Source organism: Gymnoscopelus braueri (assembly GCF_963280865.1).
Source record: "Gymnoscopelus braueri genome assembly, chromosome: 14".
NCBI classification, from domain to species: domain Eukaryota; kingdom Metazoa; phylum Chordata; class Actinopteri; order Myctophiformes; family Myctophidae; genus Gymnoscopelus; species Gymnoscopelus braueri.
In genome coordinates this window covers 31,136,807-31,150,879 of record NC_137619.1, presented here as the reverse complement: position 1 = coordinate 31,150,879, position 14,073 = coordinate 31,136,807, and the positions used below count along the sequence as shown (strand labels likewise).

The 14,073-nt window shown below is 39.4% G+C and overlaps 1 protein-coding gene across 3 annotated transcripts in view; it reads left to right on the top strand.

The window, feature by feature from the left end:
* Nucleotides 1-14,073, top strand: part of LOC308101066 (protein FAM13A-like) — a 49,466-nt gene that overhangs the window by 34,720 nt on the left and 673 nt on the right. For 2 of the 3 annotated variants that reach the window (XM_080450376.1, XM_080450374.1), the window contains exons 14-19: nucleotides 572-653; nucleotides 1,482-1,693; nucleotides 1,875-1,958; nucleotides 2,245-2,349; nucleotides 12,897-13,111; nucleotides 13,844-13,945. In XM_080450376.1, the coding sequence (XP_080306502.1) occupies nucleotides 572-653; nucleotides 1,482-1,693; nucleotides 1,875-1,958; nucleotides 2,245-2,349; nucleotides 12,897-13,111; nucleotides 13,844-13,945 (800 nt within the window). Of the gene's footprint in view, nucleotides 1-571; nucleotides 654-1,481; nucleotides 1,694-1,874; nucleotides 1,959-2,244; nucleotides 2,350-6,081; nucleotides 6,390-12,896; nucleotides 13,112-13,843; nucleotides 13,946-14,073 lie in introns of those variants that run through there. The other variant, XM_080450375.1, reaches the window with a different exon arrangement.

Sequence of the window (14,073 nt, the reverse complement as noted above, 5' to 3'; positions counted from 1 at the left end):
TATTTAGGTTGTACTGAGAAGGAATCATTACTTGTGTGAGTTCATTAAGATTGTTAATATGATATGTGGGATGTATGTATTTATTGTGTTTATTTCTGTATTTAATGTATGTATTTTTTTATTTTACAACACACCCATTTGAATGGTGCAGTCTAGCTCACCTGGGTATGAAAGGCTGCTGCCAGTTAATCAGAAGGCCTGTGGGTGGGAGAACTGAGTGAAGAGCTGCATGTGTTCATGTGCCTGCACCCGGTATAGACGGTTGTTGCAGTGATGTAATACAGTACCTGCACCCGGTTGTAGCAGTGATGTAATAACCTGCACCCGGTACAGACAGTTGTAGCAGTGATGTAATACAGTACCTGCACCCAGTACAGACGGTTGTAGCAGTGATGTAATACAGTATCTGCACCCAGTACAGACGGTTGTAGCAGTGATGTAATACAGTATCTGCACCCAGTACAGACGGTTGTAGCAGTGATGTAATACCTGCACCCGGTACTACAGATGGTTGTAGCAGTGACGTAATAACCTGCACCTGGTAATAAGAGTTGTTTGTTGTCGTCCGTAGCCGGCCCATAATGATAAGACGGCTCATCCAGAGGTGGCCAGACTCATTAAAGAGCTCAGCAAGAGCCGGAAGCAGCTCAAAGGTCATACACACACACACACACACACGCATTCACATATTCACACCTACGCACGCACGCACACATGTGAATAAATGTCACTGGACATTTCTCCCTTGTGTAGGAGAACTTTACAATGTAATCGATAGACCTACTGTATTATACTGGTATTTTGTATATTTTAGAAAATAATAAAAACACAATAAACATAAATAATTAATATAATTATAAACACACACACACACACACACACACACACACACACACACACACACACACACACACACACACACACACACTCAAACCAGTACTGCCCTTAAACGTCTGAAGCCTGACACTTTTGTACAACAAAAATAGCTGATTGAGCTTTTATACAGTATCTTCTATTTTCTCCGTGCAACACTGTCATATATACGTGCATAAATTAAGCATATAGGCCGAGGCTATTTTTGAGAATTTGCGCCAATAATGGCATGCCCAAAATAGGGACTCCAGGGTTAACCATGGTTAATAGCAGGATATTTACTTCTTCATGGTCAAACAAATGTATTCTTAAAAAACTAAACAAACTAGAAAAACTAATCTTTGTGGATATGCTCAAGTATGACCAGGAAAACAAACGGTGCAAGACTTGTGTGACTTTGTTGACCCTTTTGACATAATAACAAAAATATTATAATATATATAAACATACTTTCAAGTGAAAATGGTTGTGTGATTAAGTAGTCTTTTTACGTATGAATTTGCTTCTAGACAGCCCCAAAGAACCTCCTTAGTATCACGTGGAAGATAGCATGATATTCTTAAACCAGAAGCGTGATTCCAGTACCGTGCGTCTCTCTTCCCCTCCAGACATGAAGATAAGACAGTCTACAGAAGGTGCACTCAGGGAGCACAGGGGCTCCTACAACTCCTGTGGAGACCATCAGGGGGCTCCACTGAGTCCCACAGAGCCACACCACATCAGCAGGAACAGCAGGCCCAGCCTGGAGGACACAGTCCTCATGCTGAACAACAGGCTGAGGGACAGACGGCAAGAGCTCGGCCTGCCAGATAACATCAAGGTAGTTAAATCGCACGCACGCACGCACGCACACACACACACACACACACACACACACACACACACACACACACACACACACACTGTACATCTGCAATTTCCGGTGCGCGCCCCCGTTGTGGGGCTCGTGCTCGCGTGGCTGACTTCCTTTCAGTGAAGCTCTGTATGCTCTCATACTCCAGGAGATGTCCCACTCACAGATGGCCCTGGAGAAGACCAGCCTGCAAAAGTGTTTGCTCTACTTTGAGAGTGTGCACGGCCGACCGGTAAGACCTGGGACATTGTCTTTACCTGACAGACCTGTCTGTCTGTCATACAGTATATGTTAATGTCATATGTAATCCACTACATCATGTGTATTACACATAGCTTACTTGACTTCATGTGTTGAGCAGGATTATTTTCTTGACGTTTATTCTCCACTATTTGGTCTTAAAGTGGTTTCTTTGCGTGTGTGTGTGTATGTGTGTGTGTGTGTGTGTGTGTGTGTGTGTGTGTGTGTGTGTGTGTGTGTGTGTGTGCGCGCGCACGCACATGTGTGTGTGTATACAGAGCACCAGACAGGAGCGGACGCTTATGAAGCCTCTGTATGATCGGTACCGTCTTCTCAAACAGCTGCTGCTAGCTTCCACAACTACGCCAGTCATCACCACAATAGTGAGTAAACACAACAAACACACAAAACAAGAATCTCCAGGGACCTATAAAATAAATTCTGATTCACCCTTAATAAACGCTGAAGAATAAGAAAAAGACTCTGCCAGGAGGCAAGTGCTTCACAAAAATATACTGTATATATTAGCCTACTAATGCTACACTTCATCATACTTGGAGATCAGTACCACTACCCACCGACACAAGTTTTGACCAGTCCATTTGTTTTTCTGCCAAAATTGACATCAGTGCTTGAAAAACATCCTCCCCTCTGTCCATGAAGTGGTGACCAATCCAAACACAGCTCCTCCCAAAATTAATCCTTTTGAATTAAGTGGATGCACACACACACACACACGCACACACGCACGCACACGCACACGCACACACACATTGCACCATGTCGCTTATCTCTGTTTTCTCTGCTATAACATGATTCCTTGCTGTTACATAGCAGCAATTCCTTCCCCCAGTGTGCGTCAGAAAAGCTGTGTTCTGCCAGATCAGATTTTCTCTAAAACAGAAGCATTGCCACATAAACATTTTCTCTACAACAGAAGCTTTTGTGTGTGTGTGTGTGTGTGTGTGTGTGTGTGTGTGTGTGTGTGTGTGTGTGTGTGTGTGTGTGTGTGTGTGTGTGTGTGTGTGTGTGTGTGTGTGTGTGTGTGTGTGTGTGTGTGTGTGTGTGTGTGTGTATTAATTATTTATGTTTATTGTGTTTTATTATTTTCTAAAATATACAAAATACCAGTGTAATACAGTAGGTCTATTGATTACATTGTAGAGTTCTCCTACACAAGGGAGAAATGTCCAGTGACATTTATTCATGAATACAGCCAGACTGCTTTACAGCCATATCCTATGCCAAACTAAACGGTAATGTTACGAAAATCATTCATCAGTCAATATACAGTCCTTCTGCTTAGACCACCAGATATTTCCCCAGCTGTACTTGTAGGTCCCCCTTCACCCTAAACTACCAATCAATAAGAACTCCATGGCACTCTCCATGGCACACCTGTGGCTATGCCAGTGTTACATAGCCTCTGTTCTTTGATGTAATTTCAGTATGCTGCTATCTGTTGGACAATAATAATTTCAGCGTAACAGGACTTACCTATTGCAGTACAGTAAGTTACAGCTTTTGTAACACAAAAACCCATATTGTTTTACGGTATATGAGCCACAAAACGAAGCCGCAAGTGTGATGAGAAACGCTGCACTAAATAGACAAACATATTTGTAACAACACTGGTCTCTTGTCTTCATGTACTGTAGTGTACATCAAACGCTCTCCATCGTTCTCTCGTGGGATTGAGTTGAGTGTGCGTGGAGTCGTGGACATTAAGTCTTTAGTAATTTAGGGCTTTTGAGGTAGAATGTCATGTTCATAAATGTGTGTTGGTTGTTAGTCTGACGGAGTGACGGCACACTGTGTCTCTCTGTCTTTGTCTCTCTCTCCCTCCCTGCCTCTGCATGTTGTAATTGTAATTATAGGTCTGAAGTTATTAATTCACAAAGATAGCATAGCTGTTGTTGACCAATTAGGAAAATATTTGGGAATGGAATTCCTTGGCTTGGCTTGCTAGCAGTGTGCACAAGAAATGTGACGCTGATCGGTCTAGCAGTTTGCGATACACTCACATTTCAAAGTGTGGTATAGACTAAATCAGAATCTTCCTGTGTGAGAGTTCTCTCTCTTATAAAGGTAAAATAACCTTTATTGAGCCCTGTGGGGAAATTCAGGTGTCGAAGCAGTAACAGCAGTATGAAACAGGACAGTTACAGCTGAGAGTAGAGAGACAAGAAAAACAACAACAACAACAACTGTACCTCTTATTTAAAGATTCGTTCTATATTCTGTCCAGTGGTCCCCATTGCCACGTTACAGACATTTGCCATGAAGCCAACTTTGATATTGAGAAGAGCAACTCAATACCTGGGTATCAATGAAGAATTTCATATCACTCTATTTTTGTAGATGGGTTTGACATCGGATATCTTCATTTTTGGTCACCTTGTTATATACCAGCTTTTTGCTATTTGCTATTATCAGTATCTCTTTGAGTTCCACTTTCAGGGATTCTCTAAGATTGAGCCTCAGAGGTTGATTTAAAAAGTGATTTCATTTAATTGCTGCACAAAATCTCCCTCAGTGATATACTTCTATTTGTCCAAAAATGTATTCATTTACAACGTTGTAAATAAACAAACAAATAAATACATAAACTCTCAACAATCTCATTGCACATGCCCTATACCAGATGGCAACTATAGATATGGCTCATGTGCACCACATTTTTATTAAAGAAGTTATCACAAGCACAACTCAAAGGAGTCCATTATCTGATTACCTGCCCTTGTGAGAAGCCTTATATGGGCAAGACAAAAAGAGTTAAACACACAACTGAACACCATAGCAATATTTGATGTAGAAACTTGATCACCCTATGGACCTCCCTTTGTTATAGGGATTGAAAGGGTAACCCTGCCAAATCAAGGTGGTGATTTGGACTCATTACTGTGTACCTTGTGAATGTTTTGATATCAAATGTTTACATATTTAGAACACAACTTTAGATGCTTAATATTTTCTTTGGTTGCATCGTTTGTAGCTGGTTCTAATCTTTCACTGAGGAGCATGAAAGACAATAGACAAAATATACAGCGGGCAGGTATTGCAAAGGTTGGGGGTTCAAACCTTGGAGATGTTTTGGCCAAGTTTATAGCTGGTTCTAATCTTTCACTGAAGAGCATGTAAGACAACAGACAAAATACCAAACACAGTGGTGCAGTGGTAAGATATGAGCCTCTCGTAGCAGATGTTGGCAGCTAAAACCTTGGACTAAGATATTTTTTCAAATGTTGTACTTGGCTCTAATCTTTCACTGAAGTGCATGGAAGCTGGACAAAACAGTGGGGCAGTGTTAAGACATGTAGCCTTTCATAGCGGAGGTTGGCAGTTCAAACCTCAGATGTTTTTCCAGGTTTGTAACCTACCTAATATTTCATTGAAGAGAACAACATAGAACACACATGCCTCTTGTACAAGTTGGGTTGGTAGGCTAGTTCAAACCAGAGACTAGACTACCCAGTGAGCACATCACATGTCAGTTGAAATGATGTCAAACTGACTTTTATTTTTAGCAAGATTGGATATTGGTTGATTTAATTGTATTATTTATTAGCTTTTCTGCCTTTATTGATACGAAGATTTGACAGGGAATTGGGAAAGCGTAACATGCAGCAAAGGTCAGTTAGGCTCGGGAATCAAACCCAGGACTCTCTGTCAGGCGGCATCAGAGCCTATATTTGGTACCCGCTTTAACCACTAGGCCATTAGCCCCGAGAATTGAAGTTTTGTGTGGTGGTTTCATGTTATCTCCAGGAATCTTTTGTGAGGTGGTCACATGTCAGTTCCAGGAAGCAGGGTGTTAGGTTGATTGAGAACATGTGGTGAGACTGAGCTCAGAAATGCCTTTTGATCACTTGTTTGTTTCTCCTGGCATTGTCAGTAAGTAAATATTTAGTTAAAACACCTTAGTAATGATCATATGCGACGAAGTGATCGTATTTGGAGCCCATGTATGCTGCAAATGGGTAGACTTTGCTAAGATTAGAGAGTTAAGAGAAAATAGTTGTGTGTACTTAACTTTGTTTTCTGTAAATGTTATTACTCATTTCATGTATGTTTATTTGCCTAATTGTTTGTTTTTAATTTCACCTTCTCTTCAGTAAAATCCTGCCATCTACATCACATTCCATCATTGTTTGAGTTCCTTGGAGGAGTTGATGCAAAAAGGAGTTCAGCTTGTTTTGTAGTTCAGATCCTTCATTGACATGGGAATAGTATACAAAAAAGTCATACTGTACTATGTCATAGAAAATGAAGTCATGCAATACTCTAGTTTAAACAAAATGCCATACAGTACTGTTAAAAAATAAAGTTATACTATGCCATAATACTTTATTCTTATTTGCCTAAATTGTTCACAGCACAGCTGTGTGTTTTTGTATTTAATTCTTGATTGGTGTTTGTTGCAATAAATACATGAAATGGAAACGGTTGCATTCAATTTACATGATTAGTTATCCCTGAGTTACTATAATAGCTCAACACAAAACAGAATTCAGTTACTGTTGCAGTGAAATGAAATGTTTTTTTTTACATGATGATTTTTAGAAAACATGTTTTCTCTGCATTATGTCCCGCTCAATGTGACAAAATCTGGCAAAAAAATACATCTAGAGATAATGCTAATAAAATCTATTTTGATTTTATATTTGAAAATAAAGTAATATTTTTAGGCACACTTTCATTCTCCATCTAAATTCTACTAGGTTAAGTATTTCGTTCTCACTTGCATTTTCTGTGCCAGCGTGGCACAAGACATAATGTCAGGGGTTTATAAACCGAAGGTTCTAGGTTCAAAGCTCAAACTCAACAAACAACTGTGAAATCTAACTGGTGTGATTAAAAAAGCTGGTTCAAATGCCTCAATAAAATACTAAAATTGCCATGGAATCAAACCATGAAAAAAACACATTAACAGGTCTGTCAAATTAATAAACAATGGGAAAAAGGAAATAAAGGGTGAAAAAAACACCAAATAATAAAATGCTTAAAATAAATATGTCTCAATTCTCAAAAAAATACACACTAAAGAATTGTTCAACATTATGTTTGACCATTTGAAAATAGCAGATTACAAGCTCACAAATCACGACGCATTGTGAGCTTGTAGATCTGCTATTTTCAAAAGATTTTGATACATTTTGAAAACTTGAAATGGGACTTCTGCACTTTAAGTACATTTTGATGCCAATACTTTTGAATTCCTGACTTTTACTTTAGGGTAGTGATACTTTTACTTAAGAAATGTGAGTACTTTTTCCACCACTGTTTCTTAGTTGTCTACTGTCTTGAATGCTCTTCAGCAGTGGTGGAAGAAGTAAACCCCAGCATCCCTATTCTCGGGGCGAACATTTGTCAAAATTAACAGAGTTACAAGCTCACAACGTGTCGACGACGTGTTGTGAGCTTGTAGATTAACTATTTTTAGTGAAGAGATTTGGTGTAGACAGGAAAAAGGCAAGCGGTCCAAGTAAAGTTGCAACTTTACTAAGAATAGAGGGTTTAAGTGAAAATATCAATACCACAATGTAGAGATATGCTTTGCATCTACATTCTAAAAGGATAAGTATTTCCCTCCCATCTGAATGCTTCATGTCTCTGTGGCTCAAGAGATGTGTCACTGTTTATGAATCAAAGATTTTAAGGTTCAAAGCTCCTGAAGAACATTTTCACTGTCCATCCTAATTCTAAAAGGTGGGTTAAGTATTACGTCCTCCCATGCATTTTCCATGCCAGCGTCGCTCAAGAGATAATTCCAGGGTTTATAAACGTAAGATTTAGGATTCAAAGCTCCCACAGAACATCTTCATTGTCCATCTAAATCCTGAAAAGGTGGGTTAAGTATTACGTTCTCAGTTGCATCTTTCATGCCACCACGGCTTAAGAGAAAACTCTGGGGGTTATAAACTGAAGGTCTAGAGTTCGAAACTCCTGGAGGACATTTTCACTGTCCATCTAAATTCTAAGAGGTGGTTTAAGTATTACGTTCTCATTCGAATTGTCCATACCTGTGTGGCTCAAGAGATAAGTACAGGGTCTGAAAGCAGAAGGTATAGGATTCAAAGCTCCTGAAGAACATTTTCACTGTCCATCTAAATTCTAAAAGGTGGTTTAAGTATTACGTTCTCATTCGAATTGTTCATACCTGTGTGGCTCAAGAGATAAGTACAGGGTCTGATAGCAGAAGGTTTGGGGTTCAAAACTCCTGAAGAATATTTTCACTGTCCATCTCAATTCTAAAAGGTGGGTTAAGTATGACGCTCCCAATTGTAGCTTCCATGCCAGCGTGGCTTAAAAGATAAATACGTGGTTCATAATCCCAGGGTTCCTGGTTCAAATCTCACTCAAAACAACTCAAACAACTACTAAATACAAAATGAAAGGGTAAAACAACTGAAATGAAACTGTGGTCAATACAAACTGGTGATGGGGAAAAAAAACACTAAACAACAAAAAAAAACACTTAACAATAAAAAAAATAATTACATCAATCAAATTAATTTGAAAAAAACAACGTCCATAAAATCACAAAAAAATAAATAATAATATGCATAATATGTAAATTTCTTAAGCTCCTCCCCCTGGGAGTGGGCCCCCTCCATGCTCCTCCCTCTCCTACCGGATTCTTAAGCTCCTCCCCCTGGAGGTGGGCTCCCTCCATGCTCCTCCCTCTCCTACCGGAGCTAAAAGAGAGCGTGAGGAGGGAGCGAGGCGGGCTTCATCCATGCTTCTCGCTTTAAAAGGACCGAAAATTGAGATCTTCCCTGACCAAGATTCAAACCCACAACCATCTGCTTATAGAGCCTATGCTTTTCTCTTGCACCATCAGGCCTTTCACAATTATTATGATTTTGAGGTTATATTTAAAGTTAAAGCGAGCGGTGACAGGTCAAAAGATGAAAGTCCACAGCAAACACCTCTACCCCTGACAGAATGACTGAATCTACTAGATATACCCTCTGATGATCAGGGAAAGGGTTCGTTATGACACAACTGAGATTTAGGTTGTTTAAAACCATCTATTAGAAAACGTTTACTCTGAGTCTGAACCCAGATTTACACCTTCATTGAAAGCAAACAGAGATGTTTCGTAATGTCATAAAAATTCATACCCTTTTTGTCATTTATAAATTCCTTAGTTTGAGATGATCAAAACTATAGCAGTTTTGGTGTTAAATCAAGTGTCTGTAAAGTGTTCAACTATAGTTCCTCAAACAGTGCTGTATTATGACCACAGATCCTCTTTGATTAGCTGAATTAAGTTTAAGAAAATACCACTTTGCACTCATGGCATGCAGCATATCAATCAAATCAATGATCAATTATAGGCCGAGCTCCATACTTCGTTTTGAGGTATTCTAGTGACTCAGGGATAACGAATTATGTAAATTGAATCCAACCACTTAAATGTAATGTATTTATTGCAAACAGTGTTGCAAACGGCTGAGTTTGTAACAAAATGAGGAAACTCACACAAACAAAGAATGTTTAAATGATTTTATTAAAACTAACTTAACCGGTGTCCCTCAGGGCTCAATACTAGTGTATTTTCTGTTTTGTGTTAGTGGGGAAAGCTTTGGCAGAAAATAGCCGATCGACAAGCTCACAACAGTGAGCTTGTCGATCGGCTATTTTCTGCTAAAGCTATCCCCACAATACGGATACTGGGGTGGTTAACAGTGCTTAAAGGGAAAAACCACTTGGTAGACGTTTGGATTGTGTAGTTACCTTGCCATGATGCATCTCCAAAGGTGGGCAAGAAATCTAAAATAATTGCTCCATTGATAATTCAAAATATGCTCATTGAATTGAATTGTATGCTGAAACAGCTCTCAAAGTCACTATTTTAGCACAAACGAACGCAAATAAAGTTGATTCAGACAAAATAAAACATCACCAAACCCGTTTTTTAAATAACCCTAACATCCTGTTGATTTTGCCATTTTTATTAAAAAGAAAACCCGGACTGGATCCGCAGACCAGGATTCGGATCTTCAAATAGTAAAATCATCAGGAAGTTAAATTTTTTATTAAAAAAACAAACGGTACTTGGTTTGGTGAGGTTCTATATTGACTGAATCAGCTTTGTGTTCGTTTATGTGCTAAAAGCGTGACTTTGAGAGCCGTTTTACCGTACAATGTCAATGAGGAGCATATTTTGAATGATCAATTTCTATTCAATGGAGCAATTATTTTAGATTTCTTGTTCACCTTTGGAGTTACATCATGTCAAGGTAACTACACAACCCAAACCTCTACCAAAGTGGTCTTGTCCTTTAACAACCAAAATCCAAAAGGCTGGAGTGCTCCCAGTGAGCTTCATGTTGAGAGAGAGGACAAGAGTGAAGTCCAGCCACCTATTTTATACAGGACAATCCAGGTGGGCCAGATCTCCACTGATGACACACTCCGCCCTCCAATCATTCTGAAACACATGGTTAGTAACCATGACAACCACACCAGTTACCCTGACAACAATAATTAAATATAAAAATAGATAGCTGTGCTGTGAACAATTTAGGCTGACAAGAACAAAGTATTTTTTTTAACGACGAGGACTGTATGGCATTTTGTTTATACTAAAGTATTGTATGGCTTAATTTTTTATGACACAGTACGAGTTTAGTATGACTTTTCTCATATACTATTGTGTCAATGTAGGAACTGAATTAATAACAAGCTAAACTCCTTTTTTCATCAACTCCTCCAAGGAACAGGCCATATGATGTAGTTGGCAGGGCTTTATTGAAGAAAAGGTGACATTAAAAACAAACAATTAGACAAATAATCATACATTGATGATGATAATGAAGTGCACATTAGCATTCACACTGATTTAAATTTCAACCTTAAAGTCACATCAGACAATGAGCATGAAGCTGTCACTTTTACAAACTGTAATAAAAGTTATCCTTGCCTGGGCGTACCTCTGTGCTGGAGGCTGACGACAGGGGAACAGGTTCTCCTGAGAGCAATGAGCTGCGATGGAGAGATGAGTGAATGACATGGTCCAAGGAGTCTCAGATTTACTAAAGCAGTTAAACCGTGCAGCTAGCTACAGATAACGACCGCCATCTACAGATAAACACGTGATCACCTTCTGTTATCCCCATTGATATGACCTTATTCCCAATTGATATCATCCATTGATGGCTAATGAATATAGCGAATCAAGCACAGTTAAATAAAACTCCTCATTGCACAATTATCCAGTGGTGTAAAGTAACAAAGTACATGTACTCAAGTACTGTACTTAAGTACAATTTTGAGGCATTTTCACTTTACTGGAGTATTTCCAATTTTCGATACTCTTACTTCTACTCCATTACATCTCAGAGGCAAATATTGTACTTTTACTCAACAAAATTAATTTGAAAACTTTAGTAACTAGTTACTTTGGAGATATACATTATTATATTATATAACATGCTTTAACCACTTTAGCCCTATTTTATACCTAGGCTATTTGAAAATAGCCGATCTACAAGCCTCACAACGCGTCGCATCGCGACGCGTTGTGAGCTTGTAGATCTGCTATTTTCAAACATTAGTACTTTTACTTTTGGTACTTTAAGCATATTTTGATACTTTTACTCAAGTAACCTTTTGAACACAGGCCTTTTGCTTGTAACAGAGAATTTTTATATTGTGGTATTGCTACTTTTACTTAAGTAAAATATCTGAGTACTTCTTCCACCACTGCAGTTATCTTATTCGTACAGGTGTGTAGGTGTGTGTGACTCACCATGAGAGCCAGACTCCACAGCAGTGGCGAGGAGGGGGAGCTCCTGGTTGATCAGCTCTGCAGGCTTACTAGTCAGGGGATATTAAAATAATCTTGGGATAAATTCCTTACCAAAAACATTCTTCACCAACGTGTTTGTAAAGGTGTCTAGTAACACATCTCACAAAGACTGAAATGCAGTTTCCCTAGGAGAATTTGTGACAGCTCCTGAAAGTACCCACCATAACCTTATGCGGGGGAAAAAATCTAATTTTTATTCTGTTTTAAGTAGCATGTGAAGGGTCAAACTAGGGTGTTTTTATGATTCTGAATCCATTGCAAGCATTTGTTTTGCACCAAAACCACACCTTGGGCTAAAAACGGCCATAGCCATCCTTTTCCAGGTATACTTTTTGTGTAAAAAGCCCATTGAGATTGGGCTGTTTTTAGCCCAAGGAGTGGTTTTGGTGCAAAATACAAATGCTTGCAATGGATTCAGAATCATAAAAACACCCTAGTTTGACCCCTCACATGCTACTTAAAACAGAATTAAATTTAGATTTTTTTTCCCTGCATAAGGTTATGGTGGGTACCCCAACTTTCAGCAGCTGTCAAAAATTCTCCTAGGGAAACTGCATTTCAGTCTTTGTGAGATGTGTTACTAGACTTTTACAAACACATTGGTGAAGATTTTATTTGAATGCAGGGTCATTAAAATGAGTCCACATACAAACACATGTGTTGAATTAAGTAAGTAAGCTTGGCTGTTAGCCTGGTCCCTACCAGGCTAACTTCACAGCTAAATTTCCATGGTAACTAAGGTAGGATTGCGTATATTTTCTTTCGTGAAATCGAGTCATGGATAAACTTATCCAGGGTGCTCTGGCTAAACTAATCTGGCAAGATAATTCAGCTTTCATGAAACCCGATTCATCGCTAACACCTAATTCTGCTTTCGTGAAATAGGCCCCTGGTTGTTTGCTGCTCCTAGTTGAGATATATTTAAGCGCATAGGATTTAGATGCTGAATAACGCCCTGCTCAGTAAACAACAGGACTCAACCAAGACAGGTCGAAAGTAACTCACAGTGGGACCTTTATTTTGAAAACTGCTTTTAATTAACTTTCCAGGTTAAGTAAGGCTTTGAAATGTTCTGTAAAGGCTTAAAGTGATTCCGTGTGTCTGTTTCAGGAGGAAGAGGAGGGCTCTGATGAAGACTGTGTGAGACAGCGGAGCCCCAGACAGCAGCCACACACATCCAAGCCTACCAAGTGTTTGTCGTCTGACGAATCTCTTCATCTGCCTTTCCACGAGGTGTCCAACACACCGCTGGTGTCCCCACTGGAGGAGGTCAAAGGTCTCCAGCCTCATGTTGTGGCTGTGGCGACACTACACGAAGCCTCCAGGTGTGGCGTGCGTTCCAATAACCTGACTACCACGTTAAGCCTAATTTATTCTACAGCATGTTGTACAACGTCAGTATCATGTCAATATCATGGTTCCAAAACTAGGTTGAACTCATAACAATTGAATTTACAGTAGGGAGGATCAATGTTATGTTATCAAAACATTTTATAAATTGGGGGGGGGGGGGGTGCTCAGCTAGATAGAACAGATCTCTACACTACCATCTAGCAAAAAGCTGAAAAGCCTTCAAGTACCATACCACCGTCAATACATGTATTGCCACAGCTTCGGCCATATATTGGTAAACATTGGCTATTTTCCTGTCAGTTGCTGTATTTTTTGTGGCAGCAGACCACCAGTATTACATTCTATATGTATCGTTAAGTGGCTGCCTTTCCTCAAGATGTGAAGCCATATTTTGGTGTAACGTTATCCACTTTGTGTTCATCACATGAACAAATACATACTGGATGGTGAACTACAAGAACCATAATGTCACTAATCTATTCTGGGCATGTCATAGTACGCAAACATTCTGCAAAAATGGTAGGTTAATACACTCCTGGATACTCCTTACAGTGGAAAAACCAGGAGGCTCGCTACTCACTTAAAAATGCTTCAAATCTTGAAGTTTGTTTTTCATGATTTTTTTATTTGCATTTTGGCTCAGCACCAAAGATGGAGGATGTGTGTTATGTTTGTCTTTGAATACTCCTCTTACTGTGCCATAGGTCTGAATTACTGGATCACCTCAGGACGACCAGGCTGGAAAAGCGTCGGCTACACCAGGTGCTCAGAGAGTTTGAGGAGCATTTCTACACTCATACTGGCCAGTAAGCATTCCGGAGTTTCATGTAACCCGGGCAGCACTGTACACACAAGACACAGGCACTCACAACCTCTTCTAGTTTTTTTGGCATTTTATTTAGTCTTTTAATAAATTCAGAACATTTGGTTTTTC